Source organism: Solanum dulcamara, chromosome 6 (assembly GCF_947179165.1).
Source record: "Solanum dulcamara chromosome 6, daSolDulc1.2, whole genome shotgun sequence".
Taxonomy (NCBI): domain Eukaryota; kingdom Viridiplantae; phylum Streptophyta; class Magnoliopsida; order Solanales; family Solanaceae; genus Solanum; species Solanum dulcamara.
The window spans coordinates 62,924,849-62,946,853 of record NC_077242.1 but is presented as its reverse complement, the minus strand read 5'-3'; the positions used below and the strand labels follow the sequence as shown (position 1 = coordinate 62,946,853).

Below are 22,005 nucleotides of genomic sequence, written 5' to 3'. Positions count from 1 at the left end.
CAATACTAATAAGTTCAAAAGTTCAATAGTATCCCACCCATTTTGAATTAACCCTATGAATTATGTTTCTTCTAGAGTTGACAATTAATATGAAAACAATAAATGATTTGTCACTTCACTTGTGGTAAAATCGAGGTACTTTACTCGCCATTATTATCCTTCCTAATAAGCCTACTTTTAAGAGTTCAAAAGCCAAAATCAAAAATTTATAATATCTAAATCAATTAATTTGAAATCGAACTTTAAAAAGTCAATCTAAACTTATTTAGATGGTAATTTCTTCAATTTAAAATTTTCATATTTAATTCGAAGGACCAGAACACCCAACCCTACCCATAAATGTCAAAATAAAGGGTACTTAAGAGTTAAGATAAGGGAAAGAGATATTCATATTCTAAAATGGGAGGAAAAATTACTGTTCTTTTTTTTGTGTGAAGTTAAAATTTGTAAGCATAGATTGCGGGATTGACAGTTTAACAGACACCACTTTTCCTTGCATGGAGATAAACCAGTGTAGCCTTCAATTTAATCTTTTGAATAATACTTATAATAAAAGAAAAATCTTTTTAAAAATGGTAAGATATGATTTGCCATTTATGCCAAGTGACAAACTCCAAAGATTGAACCAAATCAAGGGAAACGACCTTTCAACCGACAACAATTATTCCCGCAAATTTCTTTTCTTTAACCTCCTCTTCATTATTATTATTATTATTATTATTATTATTATTATTATTTCTTAAATATAAAGCAAAACTCTTCAACAAAGCTCTCAGATTAACATTCTTCCACAAATATTTCAAAAATAAAAAAGAAGAAAAATGGGTGTTTTTTCTGGTCATTGGCCTTCTGAATCAGAGGTAAAGTTCTCATTTTTACACTTCAATTCTTGTTATTTTTTATTGCATTGTGGATCTTTCTTTGATGGGTGTTGTTGATTTGATTTGTAATCTTAATTCCAAATGATGTTTCACAATTTACTATTATTGATGCCAAATAAACAATTCAAACCACATTGTCTTTTCCAGAGCTGAGGGTTATGTATGTAAATTAATAGTGTTGTATTGCTACAAGTGTGTTTGATTTTGTCCCAACTCCTTGTATCATGATTTTATGCCTATATTGACCAGTGTCGGAGCTAAGATTTTCATTTAAGGGTTTCAAAGTTTGAAGAAGTCGAAGGGTTCAACATCTACTATATATACCCTTTTTGCCCTGTGTCTGAGTTCTGCTTGAGCAGTTTTTCTCAAAGGCTGCTGTATTTAGAAAGGAAGAAGCTTCCGCACAAGCGGTGGCGAAGCTAGGAATTTTGCCAAGGGTGTTCAAAATTTTAGTATATATCTCTACAAAAGTTGTTTTTGACCTATAGAAACAGTGTTATTTTCTATATGCACAATATAATTTTTGGATGAAGGGTGTTTGAGTGACCACCCTGGTCCCTAGGTTAATGTAGCTATGCCCCTGTGCACAAGAAGAGTCACTAGTAAAATGTTATGTATGGTTAGAGGAATGTAAATTATAGGAATATTATTCCATATTAACCAAGTGCAAATATCTTCGTGCTGCCATGCATCTAATAGTAATTAAATTTGATGCGCCTGTATTTGAGAGAGACCGAAAAGTGGGAAAGTAAAATCTTAGCTAGTTGACTCAGCTCCAAATATTGGATGTAGTTCTGCACTATTCATCAGAGTTTGTGATACTCAATCTCCCGATATTCTTGTCTGATATTAATTTTGCAAAGGATTTATTGAGCATTTGTAATTTCAGAACCAATAGATTTATTGTGTTTCACTGTAATCTCCCTGACCCCATGTACTAGTCACAGTTGCTAAACTCAAATAGATTAGATAAAACATCCACTGATTTTGGAACTGCTGCAGTTGGATAAAATACGAAAGAAAGTTGCCGAATTGTCTGATAGAGATGCTCAGGAGGTTAGGGTGGTTGTATCACCTTACAGGATTTGTCCATTGGGCGCTCACATTGATCATCAGGCAAGTTTATTAGAATACTAGTTGTTGATTATGTGTGCTTGCTTAATTCTTGACGGATAAAATTTCTACTTGTTGGTCTTCAGATTCAATGTAATCATAACTGGATTCTACATCTAATGTTAATAAGTTATTAGCATATGAATATTACGATCTGCCTTAAGTCAGGCAATCAACTTTGCCTCAATTCTAAACTTGTGGACAGTTATTTGAAGCCTCGGCACCTAAGTATAATTATTTGCAGTTTTACCTTTACTCAAGATCTATATGGAATTATGTTATCTTCGACATGTCTCAGGGTGGAACTGTTTCAGCTATGACAATCAATAAGGGTATACTACTGGGTTTTGTTCCTTCTGATGACACCCAGGTATGATTGTTTTCATGTCTTGTAGCCAAATTGTTTAGTGTATTAACAATGTATACCATTTATATTGTCCATATGTTGTGAAAGATAAGTTAAATGTTTGTAGTTTTAGCTAAATTTGGTTATGAAGGTACTGAATCTACAAGGCTGGATGCTTGTCACACACAATCCTTGTCAAAATCCTCTTCTGAATCTGAATACACATCTGAATATTAAGATGTTGCATTAAGATCTAAATGCTAAATAGTTAAGACTGCTTTTTTTTCAACATTTGAATGTATAAAAATTGTCTTTGTTTGAAAAATAATAAATACAAAATTCAAATAAATTACTAAATTGATTTAATATTATATCAATAAATATTTAAAAAATTTATGTGACAATTGATGTGGTGATGGCTAACGATGGTGATTGTATGTGTCGATTCTGGATGATGTTTACTGATGATGGTGGTTGTGGGTAGAATCTTATGGTATAGTGGCTGACAATAGTGATTAATCATGGTTGTTGGTGGTGGCGGCTGATAATTAATAGTGGAACTATATTGATAATTAATAACGGTGGTGAATGATGAAGGAGGTTAGCGATATATAATGTTGACTAATGGTGATAATTATTAGTAGTGATTAGTGGATGTAATAATGGTTGGTGGTGATGATTACTAATGATGGCTAATGGTGATGATTATTGATTTTGGTGATTGACGGTAGCGGTGGTTTTGGTTGGGCTGAGGATGGTGGTTCTGGATGGTAGGTGGTGTTGATTGACAGTGATGGTAGTTGTGGCTGAAATGGTGGTTGTGGATGGTGGGTGAAAGTAGATGGAGTAGCGGTAAACTGTTATCTTTGTAGAAATTTTTAAATAATCATCTCAATGATTTTAAGACTTTGTTATAAATCATAATACCTATTAAGTGGTTGTAAAATAAAAAAACAAACCCACTTAATGATAAAGACCTGAATCATTAAGATTCAGGCTTTGGAAACAAACAAACTGTATGACTGAGATCTGAATGATTAAGATTAAGACCTTCATTAAGTGCAAACAAATGAAGCCTTAGTCTACCAATTTTTTTGTTGCATTGGAATTCTACGTATCTTATTTCTTATCAACATAGTTGTACAAACTCCAAGATGTGCTTTAATGAGAGCATACATGTCAAGTGATAGATGTTTGTTCCGGTCCCCTGTTATAGATCTGGTTATGGGATGCTGCAAGACAAAATCAGAGTTTATGAGGAGTTTGGGAAGAGTTCTTCTTTTGCGACCTATGGTGTTGGTTTTTTAAGAGAGAACCTGTCGAGTTGAAGTACTAAAAAGAAGGAATAATTTTCTGCATTCATTTTGTTGAATTCAAATAACTTTAAATACAAAACTGGTGGATTCACCACCCAGCTAAAAACAAGAAATAACTTCCTAATATTACTGGAATGAGAAAGTAGAGGAATAACCTCCCTATCGCAAACAACGGATACCAAGAAATTGAAAACATAACTAACAGATAAACTGAAGTTATCTATTTTTCCGATTTTTTAAATTTTCCATGTGTAAACCGTTGGTAGACTAAGGGGGTGCTAACATTACTCCCATTTTTCAAATCACCTTTTTCCTCAAGCGGGAAGTGTGGAAAGCATTGTTGCATAGAATGAACAGTTTCCCAAGATGCCTCAGATGGAGAAGTATGCTGCCAATGTATTAAGGCTTCAGGTATGTTACGAACCACCCGGCGTTCAATCACGGCCAAAGCTTGGGGTGAGGAAGCTCCTGGCGAAAACTCGAATGAAGAGTAGCAGCTGCTGGAATGTCTACTTCATGAAAAAGCTTCAAATTAAAGACCTGAAAAACCAGATGAAGTTTTGTACTCGATGGGAACTCCAATTTATAAGCCATAGGCCTAATGTGCTGCTCAATCCTGAAACGGCCATAGAACTTAGTCAACAGTTTCTGATGAGAACGAGTAGCTACAGAAAGTTTTCTATATGGTTGTAACTTCAATAGAACTCTATCTCCAACCCAAAATTCAACATGTCGATGTTTGGAATCAAAAGTAGCCTTCATTTTTTGTTGAGCATGCAACAAATTTGTTTTAAGGGTTGAGAAAATCTGATCCCGAGATCGTAAAGCTATAGTAAAGCTATATCCACTGTATCCAATCTGAAAATTCCAGGATAATAAGATAAAAGATGTGGTGTAGGACGCCCATACACTACTTCAAAGGGTGTAGCTTTCAAAGAAGTATGAAAACTGGTGTTATGCGAATATTCAGCCCTTGATAACTAGTGCATCAATTTGGTAGGATGTCCACTAGTAAAAGATCTCAGATACATCTCCACATTCCGGTTGATAGCTTCTGTTTGGCCATCAGATTGCAGGTGATACATCGAACTAAAACACAACTTGGTACCACTGAGGCGGAAGAGTTCTCTCCAAAAGGCACTTGTGAAAGTTACATCATGAGCACTAACCATGGTTACTGGTAAGCCATGTAATTCGAAATATTTTCAAAGAAGAGCCATGCAATACTTCCAACAGAGTAGGGATAACCGGATGAGCAATTCGCAACAAGTGGCAATATTTAGAGAAATGGTCTACCACTTGTAAGATTACATTTTTCACATGAGAAGTTGACAACAAGTGACAGTATTTAGAGAAATGATCTACCACTACCAAGATGACATTTTTCCCACGTGAGGTAGGCAAGCCTTGTACAAAATCCAATGGTATGTTTGACCATATTTGCTCCGGTACTGATAAAGGTTGAAAAGGAAGGCAGGTTGCAAAGTTTCTGTTTTGTGTCACTGACAAATACTACAAGCATGGACAAAGTCGTGACTATGATGCTTCATACCCGTCCAATGGAAATTTTTTGCAATTCGAAAAAGTGTTTTTTGGTACTCCTCATGTACCTGGTTATGCAAGGAAGTCATGACTGTCTGAATGGAAGGAGTTTGAAGCCAAGAATATCTTGGGTTTATACAAGAGCAACCCATTCTTTATATTCCATTAATCTGATGCAGTAACATTGTGGGCAGAGTATATTAATTGTTGGATATCTGGAGAGTTTTGTTCATTTCTGATATCATCAAAAAGGCTCAACTTTGTCATGGAAATGCAAGAACCGTAGCTTCGTCATTATTTCGACAGGATAAGGCATCGCCACAGTGTTGAAACGACCAACCTTGTATTCAACTGAGAATCTGTACCCCAGAACTTGCCCACCTGATTTTGTCGCGGAGGGAGCTTTTTGCTCCAATAGAATTTTCAAATTGTAATGATGAGTACAAACAATGAAGTGTTGTCCCCATAGATAAGAGCGCCAGTGCTGAATAGTCATCATAAGACCTATCAATTCCTTTTCATAGGCCGCTAGCGGCTGGTGTCGCTTTGTCAATACTCTGCTAAAGAATGCAATGAGTTTATTACTCTGTATTAAAACAACCCCAATGGCCAGATCTGAAACATCACATTCAATAATAGAACGTTGAGAAAAATCTAGATTCTGGAAGTTCCAATACAAGTGCAGTTGTCATGGCAATCTTGAGGTTTTCGAAAGCATGTGTTAATTGATCTGTCCATATGAAGGAAATGGTGCAGCAAAATATCCATAATTCTGCACAAACTTACAATAGCGGCCTAAGAAGCCTTGCGACCGCTTAAGAGTTGGAGGTTTGGGCCATTCAATAATGGCTGAAATTTTGCCAGCATCTGCACACACTCCATCAGATGTGATGAGGTGGCCCAAAATAAGCAATTTGAGTTTGGGAAATGAACGCTTTGATTGTTTCAAGAAAAGATGGTGATCTGGGAGTAATTTGAATACAACTCGCAAATGATACATGTGTTCTACCTATGTTTAGCTGTACACTAGAATATCATTGAAAAGCACCAATATAAGTTTTCTTAAGTGAAGCTTAAATACCAGGTAGATGGAAAATTGATTAAGCCAAAGGACATATCAGAAACTCAAAATCCCCATGGTGTTTACAGAAGACAATTATCTGCACATCATCCTCCCTCGTTCGATTTTGATAGTAACATAGGCATAACTTTAATTTAGAGAAATATTTAGCCCCAAGCAGTTCCTCGTTACTGGAAAAGGAAATTTTCCTTGGATTGTGTTTACATTCAAGTCGCAATAGTTGATGCACATATGCTAGGAACCATCGGATTAAGGAACAAGAAGCACCGGAGAAGAGAAGGGAGACTGGCTTGGCTGAATTATTCCTTGCTTCAACATCTCTGAATATTGTTGTCCAATTTCATGTTTTTAATTGTGTAAATCGATTGGACGAACCTCAATGGGTTGTCCCTAGTTCTAGAACAATTTACGGTCACAACCACGTCTAGGTGGAAGGCTAACGGTTCATGAGAAATGCAAGAAAAATCCTGCAAAAGAAAATTCAGTTCTTCCTCGTTATCCTTGTCAAACATCATAGCATGGATGTTTGCTTCTTGAGCATGGAGGAGACAGTATATTTCTCAAGGGAATTCAAAAATATTTAAAGACAAACGTGCAAAGAGCTAAAAATATTAGAAACTTGGGCTAGCGGGAATTGAATCTACGTCGTCTAAGAGAATTTGAACCCCCTTTACCGCTGAGCTAAGCTTTTGGTTTGTGTCAAGGGTATTTAATATCAAATATATACACAACAAAAATTTAACCCTATATGCACAGAGAAATTTTCCCCTTTTTTTCCAACTTCGGTCCACCTAGATCTGCCCATGTTTGTAAAGAATGACATCCACGTGTCTCTGAAATCCCATAAATGGGTCCCAAGTTCTTAAGACAATTGACACCTAGAACCACATCAAAGCCACTTAAACTGAGAGCATATAAGTCAATAAGAAAAGCATGATTACCAAACCATAGCGGAACTTCCTTGCATTGTCCCAGATTTCTGACCCGTTCTCCATTTCCCACCACTATCCTTAACCCATCTTGCCTCTTGACTTGAAAATTGAACTGTGACACAAGCTTAGAGTCCACAAAGCTATGGGTACTTCTAGAATCAACCAATGATATCACTAAATTTCCTTTCAATTTGCCTTGAAAGTGCATATTTTGTGGGGTTGTGATACATATGATGGATTTTAAAGAAATTTGAGGTTGTCTGTACTAGGATTTGACTCTTATTTGACAGATTCTCCTCCTCTTCCTCTACGAGTCAATTAAGAATAATTTCTCGCACTGATGGCCCTGAGTGAATGGTTTGTCACAGTTGAAACAGAGTCCCTTGAGCCGGCTTTCCACCATCTCAGTTCTGGTCAATTTCACAAATCTGATGCATTGTTGAGGTGAGAAATCTATTATTTTTTTTATCTATGGGAATCTGACAATTGCAGATGAAGGAGTTGTCCCCTGTGTACCTAAAGCCGGGATATACTCATAACAGTAGCTCTGGAGGATCATGCAACTCTACCTCAGTTGCCTTATAGTCAGCAAGACAACTCATATAAAGTTAATTTTTTGCGAGGGTGTGATGGTATGGGCCCGTGAACCAGTTCCTCAAATTTTCCTAGATAATCTGCTAATCCACAAATCATATGCTTGAATAATTCATTATTCGGTACATTTAAAGAAATAAATCTTTGGGGAATAGTTAGAAGATAAACAAATCCCTCTTATCTTATCGATCAGGTAGACAAATCAAGTCATGCCTCTATAGTCTCATGAACAAGAATAATATTCGTGATAATCTGCGTTAGACCCGATCTGTGGCATAACCTAGCCAATTCTCCCAACTTCTGAATTATGATTGGTGGCCCAAAATGAAAGTTACATTAACGTCTGAATTCATCCCAGGAGGATGGAGCTATATTTGTCTTTAGTTGAAGGAACCAGAGTTGTATTCCCTTCCAAATGAAAAGAAATAAGTCCAACCTTTTTTCTTCTGGAGTTTGTTGGTGTCTAAAGCATTGGTTGTACCTGTTCAACCATCCTTCAGGATCCTCCTGGCCAGTAAAATCATGGAAAATCCAACTTTGTATGTTTAGGCATGATGGAGCTTTCCCCGGTTGCTGATCCTGACCCTCATGCCACTTAGTTTACCCTTCCAACTTCAATTATGATGGATATTTTCAATTAAGTCAGAATCGGCCTTCGAATTTGCTAAATTTTTTGTAAGTGCATCCAAGTGAGCGTTTATGGCTTCCTATCTGGCTAAATTGGTTGCACGTTCTTCTTGGTACAAGTTCACCAACTGTGCCAATTTTTGCTGGACTTGGACTCCCATAACTCCCAGCTCTCATACCAATTTGTTATGGTCCCTTGTTATGGATTTGGTTTTGGGACACTACAAGACAAAATAAGAGTCAACGTGGAATAAATGAGAAGTCTGGGTTTTCTTTATGTGACCTATGGTACTGGTTTGTGAAGAGAGAACCAGCAATTTCTTGAGTTGAACTAAAAAACTAGAGTGCATACATTTTATTGAATTCAAATAACTTTAGATACAACACTGATGGATTAACCACTTAAAAACAAGAAAATAACTTCCTAATATTACTGGAATGAGAAAGCAGAGGGATAACCTCCCTATTGCAAAGGACAGCTACAAATTAAGAAATACGAAATATAACTAACAGATAAGCTGGAGTCATCTATTTCTCTGATTTTTAATAATTTCCATGTGTAAATGGTAAACCCTTGGCAGACTAAGGGGATGCTAACAGTGTTGCTATGAAATGGATCTTTTAGCTGGGAAGCTGCAACTGAGACACAAATAAATAGATGTAGTTATAGGATAGAAGTCATTACTCACGTCCACCTTGATGTTCATATCTGTCTTTTTCAACACTGAAATTCTGTTGACTGTGTTGCTTTTACTTTGTCGAACTGGAGAACTCTGGCTAGTAAACACTGGAAGTTGAAGCAGCATTTGTACTTCTCTGCTCCACTATCATCCCTTCTCTGCTTAAGAGCGATTGAGTTTATGGAATATTTACTAAACTCTAGTCATTTTCTTTTTATTCTACTTCCTACTCATTTTCTACTAAAACTTCAATTTTGTAGGTTACATTGCAATCTGGGCAATTTGAAGGAGAAGTTTGGTTCAGGTATATAATGCTGATTTTAGGCATGTTCATACTAGCATATAACTACTGGGATATCTATAATTGCATTAAAAAAATCTCCGTTTGGAGCCACGTAAATAAGTTTTTGCTGCTGCTGGATCGTGAATTTACGATCTCATGTTCATTGATTTGTAGCAGTCTTTTACAATGTGGAGAATCCCATCACTGTTTTATGCACTTAACCTTTTGATGCTCTACTTTTACCTTGTATGAATTAGTTTTAGCCCTTTCATAAACAATAGGGGATGATAGTTTCATGTATTCAACAGTGTAAATCCTGCAAAAAGCTCCTAATGTAATCAATTCCAAAATTTATTAAAAATTCAAATTTTGATTCAGACAGGAATTTATGCCTCACATCTTTTAATTTCACAGAGTAGATGAAGTTCAACTTCCTAAGCATATGTACAATACAAATGGTTTAACTGAACAAATGGACTCATCCACACCTCGGGAAGAATGCAAATGGGGTAACTATGCTAGAGGAGCAATATATGCCCTGCAGAGCAGAGGAAATAATCTGAAAACGGTTAGTAAGATTTCTTTTGCCTCTGGTTGATAGACATACATGATATGCTTGGTTTACCAAACCAATTGATTCCTTATATGTTATCAAGATTTACAATAAAGTTCTTTCACATTTAAGAGAAGAATGGGTGGTAGCTTCTTTACAATTTCTGTTTAAGCGCCGTACTTGCTCCAAATCTGAGTATTTTCCATTTATTGTAAATTAAAGTGAGTCAATTATATTCAATCAACTTGCAGATTCTTATTCTGTGAATTGCGGCTGCCTATTTCTAGATGTTGAACTCTAAAATTTTACATTCCATAGGTTGACTTCTAGCTCATTAATATATATTTTAGCTCCTTATCCATCTTTCACTTCTTATTTATCCTATGTACTGAAATGATTGTTTCTACAATTTTGTTCTGGTGGGAATGATCTCTTATGAGCACTAAATTGAATAGAAGAAAATGACCTTTTTCAGATCTCTTATGTGTAAAAATGAAGATCTCTTGTAAAAAAGACATAAAAGTAGAAACAAGTTTGTAAAGAGCTATAAAATTAAATCTCCCTTTTTCTGTCTAATCCTGTCCAACAGGGAGCCCATTCATTATTATTTGAAAATGGTTATCAGTCACCATTCATCTGCAAATTGTTTGAGTACTGGTAACCAGAAGATGATGCTTCTGGTTGTTCCCATTTGGTTTTCACAAAGGTAAGCTAAAGATTTTCAATAAGAAAATGTTGAGCTATGAGCTATGCTACATATGAAGTTTTGATGATTAGCAAACATAACAAACATGATGCAAGAACTAGATACTAAACATGTCTCAAATAAGGACTAGTAGTGTTTATGACATATGACTACTGAAGAACCAGTTCCTTAACATGTCTACTGCAAGAGCTGATTATGGAAGCACACTGCAAGAAGTGAAGGAATCAGGTCCTTCACAGTAGACTGGAGAAGACTGTTGATCAGGCGCAGAGCAAGTTCCAAGTGCATGAAGGATTTCTTGAGGAATTGGGATTACAACTAATCACATGGATCAAGGAACAAGAAGTCAATATGGAAATATTACCATATTTGCACGCATGGAAAGAGTTGGAAATAGGAAGTGGAAGCCAACGCGTGAATGGGAACCAAATTTGTAAGAAGGATGCACATCCAGCAATAAAAATAATGATAATTTAAACGAGGCCAGAAAGCAGTCGCATGGCTTCTAAGTGGTAAAGAAGAAGGCCCGGCCTATTTTTGAAAGGACTTTGAAGATTTGAACTTAGACAATTCTCAACTCATGAGCTAGTTTTTTAGGTTGAGTTAGGATGAAAAGATTATTTTCCTAACATAGTATTAGACCCAGACCTATTCTTTTTCTTAGTATATGTAATGTTAGGCCCCTTTGTGATGTTGTTCACATTTTGAGATTTCCAGTCCTCGGCATGGCACGGGATAGGGTGTTGTGTCTCATATTGGTTGAGTAAGTGGGTTGTTGTCTCCTTATTTGATCTTGGGAAATCCTCATCTCATGAGTAAGCTTTGCAATTGAGTTAGACCAAGGTAAATTTTCTTTACATTGTACCAGAGATAAACCTAGCCCTATTCTTGGTTTAATGTTGGGCCCATGTTATGTTGTCCACACTTCAGATGTTTTGTCCTAAGTGTGCCGGAGTGTTATGTGCCCCACAATGGTTGAGGGAATTAGTTGTTATCTCCTTATTTGTTTTTTTGCGATCCTCACCTTATGATCAAAGCTTTTAAGTTTGAGTTAGACCCAAAGATCCATTTTCTTAACACGGTTGACTGCTTTTCGGTTGGGAGATTTGGAACATACAAGGAGGCGTCACAATTTTGGGTATTGCAGGAGTATTAAGGTTGAGGAGGTTAAGGGTGTTGTTCGTAGGATGCGCTGGGGAAGAGCGACCGAACCTGACGAGATTCCTGGGGAATTTTGGAAGAGCGCGAGCTCAGTAGGTTTGGAGTAGCTGACTAGGTTATTTAATGTCATCTTTAAGATGGCAACGATGCCCGAAGAATGGAGGTCGAGCGTAATGATCCCTCTATACAAAAACAAGGGGTATATCCAGAGTTGCAACAACTATAGAGGTATCAAGCTACTAAGCCATATTATGAAAGTGTGGAAAAGAGTGGTGGAGAGGAGGGTGAGGAGAGGCGTGTCTATTTCAGAGAACCAGTTCGGATTTATGCCAGGACGCTCAACTATAGAAGCCATTCATCTTATGAGGAGACTGGTGGAGCAGTATAGGGAGAGGAAGAGGGACTTACATATGGTATTCATCGACCTAGAAAAGGCTAACGATAAAGTTCCAAGAGAGATACTATGGAGATGTTTGGAGGCTAAAGTGTACCTGTGGCGTACATTAGGGTGATTAAGGACATGTATGAGGGAGCCAAAACCAGGATAAGGACAGTAGGAGGGGACTCAGAGCAATTCCCAGTTGTGATGGGGTTGCATCAAGGATCAGCTCTTAGTCCGTTTTTATTTGCCTTGGTGATGGATGGATTGACGCGACAAATTCAAGGTGAGGTGCCATGGTGTATGCTTTTCACGGACGACATAGTCCTAATCGATGAGACTCATAGCAGAGTTAACGCTAAGTTGGAGGATTGGAGACATACCTTGGAGTCTAAATGGTTTAAGCTGAGTAGGACCAAGACAGAGTACTTAGAGTGCAAGTTCAGTGAGACACCTCAGGAGGTTGGCGTGGAAGTTAGGCTTGGTGCCTAGTCCATCCAAAAGAAAAGTAGTTTCAAGTATCTTGGGTCTATCATACAAGACAGCGGAGAGATTGACGATGATGTCACACATCGTATTGGGGCAGGGTGGATGAAATGGAGGCTCGCTTTCGGAGTGCTATGTGACAAGAAGGTGCCACCACAACTTAAGGGCAAGTTCTACAAAGTGGTGGTTAGACTGGCTATGTTATATGGGGCGGAGTGTTGGCCAGTTAAGATCTCTCACGTTCAAAAGATGAAAGTTTTCGAGATGAGAATGTTGATATGGATGTGTGGGCACACTAGGAGCGACAGGATTAGAAATGATGCTATTCGGGACAAGGTGGGAGTGGCCTCGGTGGAAGACAAGATGCAGGAAATGCGACTGAGATGGTTTGGACATGTGAAGAGGAGAGACAAAGATGCCCCAGTGCGGAGGTGTGAGAGGTTGGCCATGGATGGTTTCAGAAGAGGTAGGAGTAGGCCGAAGAAATATTGGGGAGAGGTGATTAGACAGGACATGGCGCAGTTACAGCTTACCGAGGACATGACCTTAGATAGGAGGGTGTGGAGGACCCACATTAGGGGAGAAGGCTAGTGCATAGTCTCGTTATTCTTCCTTATTAGTAAGCGCATTACAATTTCTTGTGCTCTGATTTCTGTTATTATCTATTACTATCTGTACTTTGATTACTCTATTTTATCTGTGTCGCTTTCGTTATTTGCTTTCTCATATCGCTTTGAATTTCTTAGCCTTAGTTGACCTCTTTTTATGCTTTTATTGAGCCGAGGGTCTTTCGGAAACAGTCGTCCTACCTTGGTAGGAGTAAGATCTGCGTACACTTTACCCTCCCCGGACCCCACGTTGTGGGATTTCATTGGGTTGTTGTTGTTGTTGTTGTTGGTTGACTGCTTTCATCCTTCATCTTTTCTTGAGCCAATAGTGTGTATCGTTATTTCCACTGATCACAATGTGTGATTTCTAAGTTCAATTCCGTGGTTCTACTCTTGGATAAATTCTTCTGTCAAAAGAACTGTTTCATTACGTGCACTAATTTATTCTCAGTCACTTGATCTGTATTATTTAGCATGGTCCTTCTATTTGAAATCTTTAACCTTAGTGTGCATCATATCTTTCATTTATACCATTCTTCTTGGAAACATTTTTCCGCAGGGTATCACTGGGTTTATCTGTGGTTCTGAGGGTCTTGACAGTTCAGGTCTCAGCTCTTCTGCCGCAGTAAGTTGTTTTTTCCATCACTGCCTTTCAATTAGTTGGACTATCAAGAAATGTAGTTCCTATTTTTCAATTTTAGCGAAGTTCCTGTGATCTGGTGGAGTTATTTCTCTAGACCCTGTAAGGCCTTTCTTGCTGTTGCATCCTTGAGGAAAAGAGATCTCACTGTTCACTCGTATCTTTTAGGAGATTTGATTTGCATCTTTGTTCTTTTCTTAAAGTAATATCTGTTCCTTAGAGTGTCTTTGATATCCTATTCAGTATCGCTTTTCATTTGGCTTCTGGAGTTTCATTTAACAATTATCATGCTTAACAGGTTGGTATTGCATATCTGTTGGCTTTTGAAAGTGCGAATGGTCTTGAAGTGAGCCCGACAGAAAATATTGAATATGATAGGTATGTTACTTGTCAGTGGTCTCGTCTTTGTTGCTAGCTAGTTTGTTTAAGATACCTGGTGCTTCCTTTCCTATTTAGTTTGTGACTTTGATCTGTTGATAATTATTCTGAGGTTTTAGAAAAAGAGAAGAGAGAGCTGCATATTACTTGTGTTAGAATAGGAGCATTATCACTTGTCTGTGTAGGGTCATTACCTCCGGAAAAAATATATCCACTTCTTTTATCTGTCTCAACTATCAAGGTTTCTTTGAATATGGACAATGAAATACTTAATATGAATATTTTGACAAATTCGGATAATGAACTATTCAGTTACTACCAACATATACATGGTGGGATTTTCATGTTTAGAAGTTGCTTATGTATAGTTTCTTTCTTGAGATATTTCCTCACTCTCTACACATTTTGAAATTGCTTTTGAGTGTCACTCTTAAGTGTAGTTTTCAGGTAGTTGCCCATTCTAAGCAGTGTGGTGGAAGTTCGATGCTAAAGTTTAAAGGCATAACACATAAACGGACCCTCAAACTTGGCCTCAGTTGGCAAGTAAGCACTCCAACTTTGAGAGGGCACATCTAGACATCTCAACTGGCAACTGAACACTTCAACTCGTCCCCATTGTGTCTCGTGGACACCCGATGCTGACGTGACACATAAATTTGGAGGCTGTATAGATGATCATTTTGTAGGTTGGAGTGTTCAACTAACATAGTGGAGACAAGCTGAGGTGGCTAGATGTGCACTTTCTAAGTTGGAGTGCTTACTTACCAATTGAGGCCAAGTTTGAGTGTCTGATTAGGCTAAGCTTAAAATGACCTTGTGGAGGGCTGAAATTAATATTCGTCAGCCTGCTGCACATGCAGCTGATAATCTGCCAAGAATTTTAGTTTCATATGCCTTCTAGTTATTTTTTTTCTTTTTCTTTTTAGATTCCTTTAATGTTTATCTATACCTGTTGAGGTTTTAAAGCCTGTACATAAAACGATGAGTGATGTCTGAGGTAGTATTTGCACCTATTAGCCTGTGCACTTGTTTTATTCTCATTTTGCTTTCAGATTAGACAATTACGGAGTTTTGTAAGATTGTTTAAGATTCTATGTAGAAAATTGTTTGGTCTCATTTGGTTGTGGTATAAATCTGTTATAGAGTTTCCATAGGACATTTGCTTAGCAAACTTAACTAGTATGGTGAACATTTATTAGGTTCTAGGGATCACTTCTCTAAAAGAAACCAAGGAGGTTTGAACAATTGATACCTGTTAAATGTTTCAGAAGCTGACCTGTTTAAGAGATCCGTGACAGGCATTTTGAATTTTCCATCTCAATATTTTCGTGTCTTCTCATCATTAAGTTATTATTATCAATTTTTCGTTTTATCTGTTTTTTGTTCTATGTTTATTTTTTTCATTAGCATAATTTTGTTAGTATTCTAATTTTTAAATTAAAGTAGTCATTGTTGAATAAAGTTGTAGACTTACGTTTTTTTTAATAAAGGTAACATTTTGTATATCAATCATCAGCTTAAAGCTGGTATCCAAAAACTCACGACATATCCTACATCCACAAGTTGTGTCTATCAGAAGCAAAAGATAAAGGAAAAGAAAAACTGCCCCTAGATCCTCTTTCATCTTTATAAGGATCGTAGAATGTTGCCACAGGATCATCTATAAACTCCGAACTACACCAATAGCAAAAAGTGATAATGCAATTCATTTTAATCTTGTGTAAGATACTGCTCTTGTTTTCAAAACTCCTAGAATTCCTTTCTTTCCATATGGTCCACCAAATAACTGTGGGACAATTCTCCATCTGTTCTTGTCTGTGCTGCCACTGCCCTTCATATTCCAGCTCTCTAAAGCCTGTTATGTTCTCTCAAGAACAGTTAGCTCATGCCTCTAAATCTAGTAAACAAATTCCACAACTGGCCAACCACTTTGCAGTATAAGAACAAATGGTTGATTGTCGCTGCAACCTGCTCACAAAAACATCATCTTGGGCACATCTGTATTCCCCTCTTCATAAGATTCTCTTGTGTAAGTACAACCTTTTTCACCATCAACCAAGTAAAAACTGCCACTTTATATGGTATTTTGACCTTCCATATGAGCTTCCAAGGCAAAAAGTTAACTTGGGATCCCATCTAGTTCATCTCTCTATATGCAGAACTCACAGTGAACAATACTTTGTTTTGGCATTTCCATTTAAGAGTGTCTTCTACTTCCTTAAAACCTGGGAAATGATCAAGTGTACCGTAAAATCCAGCTAATCTCTCTATCTCCCAATCTTGCATCAGTCTTCTGAAAGTGAGGTTCCATCCATGTTCAGACCATACTTCACGGAGAGTAGCCCCTTGATGTTGGTTCAGGTAATGAATATCTGGAAACATGAGTTTGAGACTCTCATTCCCTAACCAGTTATCTTCCCAAAAACTAATCTTCCTCCCATTATTCACATTAAATTTTGTTTTTGCATAGAAACCATGCCATAAGTTTCTAGTTGATCTCCAAACACTTGTTCCATATGTGGATGTCACTTCCTTAGTCTTCCAAGGCCCTTCCTTCCCATATTTGTCCTGGATCACCTTCCCCCATAGAGATTGTTCTTCTAAGGGAAGTCTCCACAGCCACATTGTTCTTCTAAGGGAAGTCTCCACAGCCACTTCATGAGAAGACATTTGTTTTGTTTCCTAAGTTTCTGATGGCTAGTCCTCCATGTTTTTTGAAAAGTAACAGGGTCTTCCATTTGACTAGGTGGAAACCTTTATATTCTTTCTCACTATGCCACAAAAAGTTCCTTCTCAGAACATCAATTCTTTCTTCCACCTTTCCACGAAGGTGAAACACTGACATTAAGTAAGTTGGTAATGCATCCTAAACTGAGTTGATCAGCATTAGTCTACCACCTCTTGATAAATATTGAGATTTCCACCTAGACAATCTTTTCTCACATCTTTCCACAATTCCATTCCATTCCATATCTCTTTGGATTTGCTTTTGGCTCCCAAAGGCATACCCAAATATGTTGAAGGTAGCTGTCCTATTTCTCCACCCAAAATATCCACCAACTGTTGCATTCTGGCCACATCATTGATTGGAAAGATGTGACTCTTTCTCCAATTAATGTGCAGCCCTGATACTGACTCAAAGAGTATGAGGATTATCCTCAGAAGTTTTAGTTGGTTGTCTTCTGCATCACAAAAAATCAAAATGTCATCTGCATACTGCAGATGGGTGATTTCCAGTCTAGTATTCATCTCCTTGTCCACATTAAAAGCCCTTATCCATTCATTCCTATGGGTTTTTTTAATCATACTGCTCAAGCCTTCCATGACTAGCAAAAATAAGAAAGGTGAGAGTGGGTCTCCTTGTCTCAATCCTCTGCTTGCCTGAAAGAAACCTTCAGGACAACCATTAATTAATACTGAGAATCTGACAGTACTAATGCAGAACTTCATCATCTAAATCCACTTCCTCCCAAAGCCCATACTATGCAAAATTCCAAGCAGATACTTCCAGTTGACATGTTCTCTATGTCCAGTTTACATCATTATACCTGGGATCTTATCTTTCAGTTTTGAATCAAGACACCCATTTGCAATGAGAACAGCAACAGTAATTTGTCTTCCTTTCAGAAAGGTCATTTGTTGTGTGTCAACCAGCTTTGGCATCACCTTCTTTAACCTTTATGTAAGGATTTTGGAAATCGGTTTGTAGACACTTCCAATCAGACTGATTGGTCTGGAATCTCTCACCATTCTTCTTTGGGATGAGGGCAATGTAAGTTGCATTGAGGCTCTTTTCAAAGACTTCCTGTGAGTGGATGTTCTGGATAGTAGCCATCACATCCTCCTTTAAAATCTTCCAGCATAAAGAAGCCCATAGTATACCCATCAGGTCCTTGTGCCTTGTCTAAAGCACAAGCCTTGAGCCCCCCTTTAGGACCTCTTCTTCTTCAAAAGGCTTCTGTAAATCTTGTTGTTCCTCCCTGTTGATCACTGGACAAGGATTTGTGTTCTAAGAAGGTCTCCAGCTTTAACTCTCACAGTACAGCTTCTTGTAGAAAGAAATCATCTCCCTCTTGATATCTATTGCTTCTGTTAATTCATTACCTTCCACCACCAGTTTATCAATATGATTGGCTCTCTTGTGAACATTTGCAATCCTTTGGAAGAATTTAGTATTCTTGTCCCCTTGCAATCCTTACGTTTTTTTTCTTTTAAATCATATTTATGTACGTTATGTTGAAATTTGACATAAGAGCAATATTATGTTAAATTTTTTGTTTTGAATTTAGAACTTATGTTATATTCAGTTTCATTTGTTTTAGTAGTATTGACTTGATATTTCACATTGTAAGCCATTTATCTTTTAGTTAGACTTGATAGATTATCTTTTTATCAAATGTTTATAAAAATAATTTTTATGAAATTATATTTGTAATATTAATATTTTTGTCAAACATGAAATCTCCTATTTTTTGTTTGTATGATTAATGTAATTAAAATATACTAATTTAAAAAATATAAATCAATTATTTTTTATAATATTAGTTAAGAACGTAGGTTTATTGATTAATATATTTCAAAAGATAATATATATCTTAAATATTTAATTTAATATCATTTATAACGGCCCTTATTTGTCTAATATAAATTTTTAATTTTAGATAATTAACTTTTATTTTTAAAATTTAATATAACCTTGTGATTACACTTGTGCAACCAAACGGTAAACTTATAATTACATTGTGGCAAACAAACAGGTCATTGTAATTACTAAGAGCCTATTTGGATTGGCTTATTTAAACTGTTTTTAAGAAAAACAACTTATAAGCACTTTTAGAGTGTTTGGGTATTAAAAAAGTGCATATAAGCACTTAGTTTTAAGTTAAAATGGTAAAAATAAGCCAAAAGTCATAAGTTAGAATTTCTAACTTATGACTTTGGCTTATAAGTCAAAAGTCAAAAGTCAATCCAAACTGGCTCTAAGTTATGTAGTTACTAGTCTGATAATTACTACCCTAGTAATTACACCAATTCCAATTACCGGGTGGGTTTCCAAATAGACCCTTAATGCATCACTTTATTTGATAAGTTTTTATTAGAGAAGACCCAAAAATTAGAGGAAAATGCTTAATTTGTATGTTTAGGTTTCTGTATATCTTTTTATGTAAACATGCTCTGGATCCTACTTGTTCACTTCTTGACATTATTTTGGTATGAATCTCTTGTTACTTTTGTTGTGTGCAGGCTGATTGAGAACGAATATTTAGGTCTGAAAAATGGGATATTGGATCAGTCTGCAATATTGTTATCAAGCTGTGGCTGTTTGACCTTCATGAACTGCAAGGTGATGCGTTTTATTCCACACAATAAGTGGTTGACTTATCAAATAATCTTTTATGTTAATTGAGTTCTGAGAAGAAGTCGTTAGAAAGCTCTTCCTGCCCTTGAATTTTTGTTTGTTGATACTTTCTCTTCCTCATTTAACTTGCGATATTCTTGAGATGTCTAAAAGGGGTTTAGACGTCACTCCCAAAATAATTAAACATAGGAACTGTAAGCAAGCATAACTATGTGCAAGAAAGAAAAGAGGAAAATTTAAAAATTGGCCATAGAAGTAGAAATAGTTTGTTAGTATTCAAAACTGCATAATGAGTTGGTTTGCTTTGTCGTTTATGTCATTTTGCTCCAACTTTTCGCTTGTTACGATTTCAGTTTTAAATTATGGCATCTTTTGTTGTTTTCTTCTGATACAGATTTTGTGTTCTCTGGAAAACTCTGACAATTATAGACCACATGTGCAGACCATAAAACACAAACTGATACACCCGCCAACGGTGCAAAATAATCATGAAGGAGAGTTAGGTAATGCATACAAGATATTGCTGGCCTTTTCAGGTCTTAAACAGGCATTGACAACAAATCCCGGATATAATCGGCGAGTTGCAGAGTGTCAAGAGGCTGCACAAATTCTGTTGCAGTAAGATAATTTCCTACTATTGAAGCTTGCGTCCTGGAATGACAATTTTTTTTTCTTTTTTCAAGTTATGGTCATGGAATGCATGCCCGTTATTTGATTGAATACTAAGACTTGGAACAGTAAATCCTAGATGTAGGCCACTCTCCATTAAGAAAAATATGTTATATTTAAATCCTGAAGGAAATGTACCAAAAGAATGAACATTCTTTAATGATTGAATTTCAAGCCTTCTTCTTGACTTTCCTGAAATCTTATTGAATTTTCGGAATGCAATTGAAGCATGATGAAGTTTCGATGAGATCTAATTGATTTAATATGAAAGCTCTCATTTCTGGGACTTAAGGGTATTTTTTTCTTCTTCTGACTCTAACTTTGACCTTCTAGAGCTTCGGGGAATGAAGAGATGGAACCTGTTCTATCAAACGGTAGGATACTTGGCCTGCGTTTGTCATTGAAATAGTGATGCATCTTTAATGATGATGTCGATAACAAATCTGTTGTTTATGCAGTTACACCAGAAGTTTTTGAAGCCCACAAGGTAAAATCCACAAGTAAATATTGGTTGTTTAATTACTCAACCATCATTATAGAAATGTCGTTTGTGACATATTTGTGAAACTCTTCTTCTCATTTATATGGATCAATTGTATTTATACCATGTATTTGGAATTTTCTTGTCAGAGCAAATTAGAAGCCAACCTAGCTAAACGAGCAGAGCATTATTTCTCCGAAAATGAAAGAGTTATGAAAGGTATAATTCTTTACAGATGTTTACTCCTTTTATTTTTATGTTTAGCTTTAGGACAAGTCCATTCATAACTAAACATCATGTGTGGTCTGTTTTAGGACTTGAGGCTTGGGCTTCCGGAAACCTTAAAGAATTCGGAGAGCTTATTACGGCATCTGGTCTAAGTTCTATTCAAAACTATGAGTGTGGTAAGTGTTAATTTTCTTACTTGATATCTTAATTTCATTGTTTTCGATATATAGCTTTCTTGATAATTTATGTTGAGCACAAAGAATAAACAAATCTTGCACTTCACTTCAATGATTTCAGGTTGTGAACCACTTATACAGCTATATCAAGTTCTTCTGAAGGCACCTGGTGTTCTTGGGACAAGGTTCAGTGGTGCAGGATTCCGAGGCTGCTGTCTTGCATTTGTAGAAGCAGATAAAGCAGAAGAAGCTGCAAATTTTGTCGAGAATGAGTACTGTAAACTCCAGCCAGAGTTAGCAAGCCATCTCAACCAAGGACCGGCTGTATTGATATGTGATGCAAGTGACTCTGCACGCGTGATCAACACTTTCAGTTAGCTAAACGAGTTACGTACTCACGTTCATATTTGTAGCTCCACGATATCTCATTTTTTTCATCTATTCTTTTCAGATTGTTTGTATTTTTGTACCCTTTGGGCGCTTCCTATTATTTCATATTCCACATTGACTTCGTGTGTATTAAATTGGATGCTGGAGAAGCATTCCATCAATAAAGTGTATTGGAAAAGGATTAAAGGAACTTTCTTTAGTGTATGTGTCGCAATTAATTTTTTCTTCTCTTTTTTTGAGATGTTATACTTTTTCTTTTATGTAATCAAGGATTTCTACATAGCAAGAACGATCCTTGTATATTCCAAATATTAATTTGTGAAGAATTTATTGGTTAAGGATATATATGGTATCATCATTTCTTTGAATTGTATGAGATACAGTTACTAGTTTGTG

The 22,005-nt window shown here is 36.6% G+C and overlaps 1 protein-coding gene across 2 annotated transcripts; it reads left to right on the top strand.

Moving 5' to 3' along the window:
* The first annotated feature begins 728 nt into the window (after positions 1 to 728).
* On the top strand, positions 729 to 21,950 carry LOC129891252 (galacturonokinase). 2 transcript variants are annotated; one of them, XM_055966542.1, is made up of 14 exons: positions 729 to 860; positions 1,884 to 1,997; positions 2,293 to 2,364; positions 9,373 to 9,416; positions 9,810 to 9,963; positions 13,848 to 13,913; positions 14,227 to 14,306; positions 19,551 to 19,650; positions 20,060 to 20,283; positions 20,668 to 20,708; positions 20,793 to 20,821; positions 20,965 to 21,034; positions 21,130 to 21,219; positions 21,341 to 21,950. In XM_055966542.1, the coding sequence occupies exons 1-14, from the start codon at positions 822 to 824 to the stop codon at positions 21,595 to 21,597; spliced, it is 1,380 nt and encodes a 459-aa protein (XP_055822517.1). In that variant the 5' UTR covers positions 729 to 821; the 3' UTR covers positions 21,598 to 21,950. The 2 variants fall into 2 exon arrangements, with proteins under 2 accessions (XP_055822517.1, XP_055822518.1); XM_055966543.1 differs by having other exon boundaries at positions 732 to 860; positions 20,108 to 20,283.
* Positions 21,951 to 22,005: the final 55 nt, after the last annotated feature.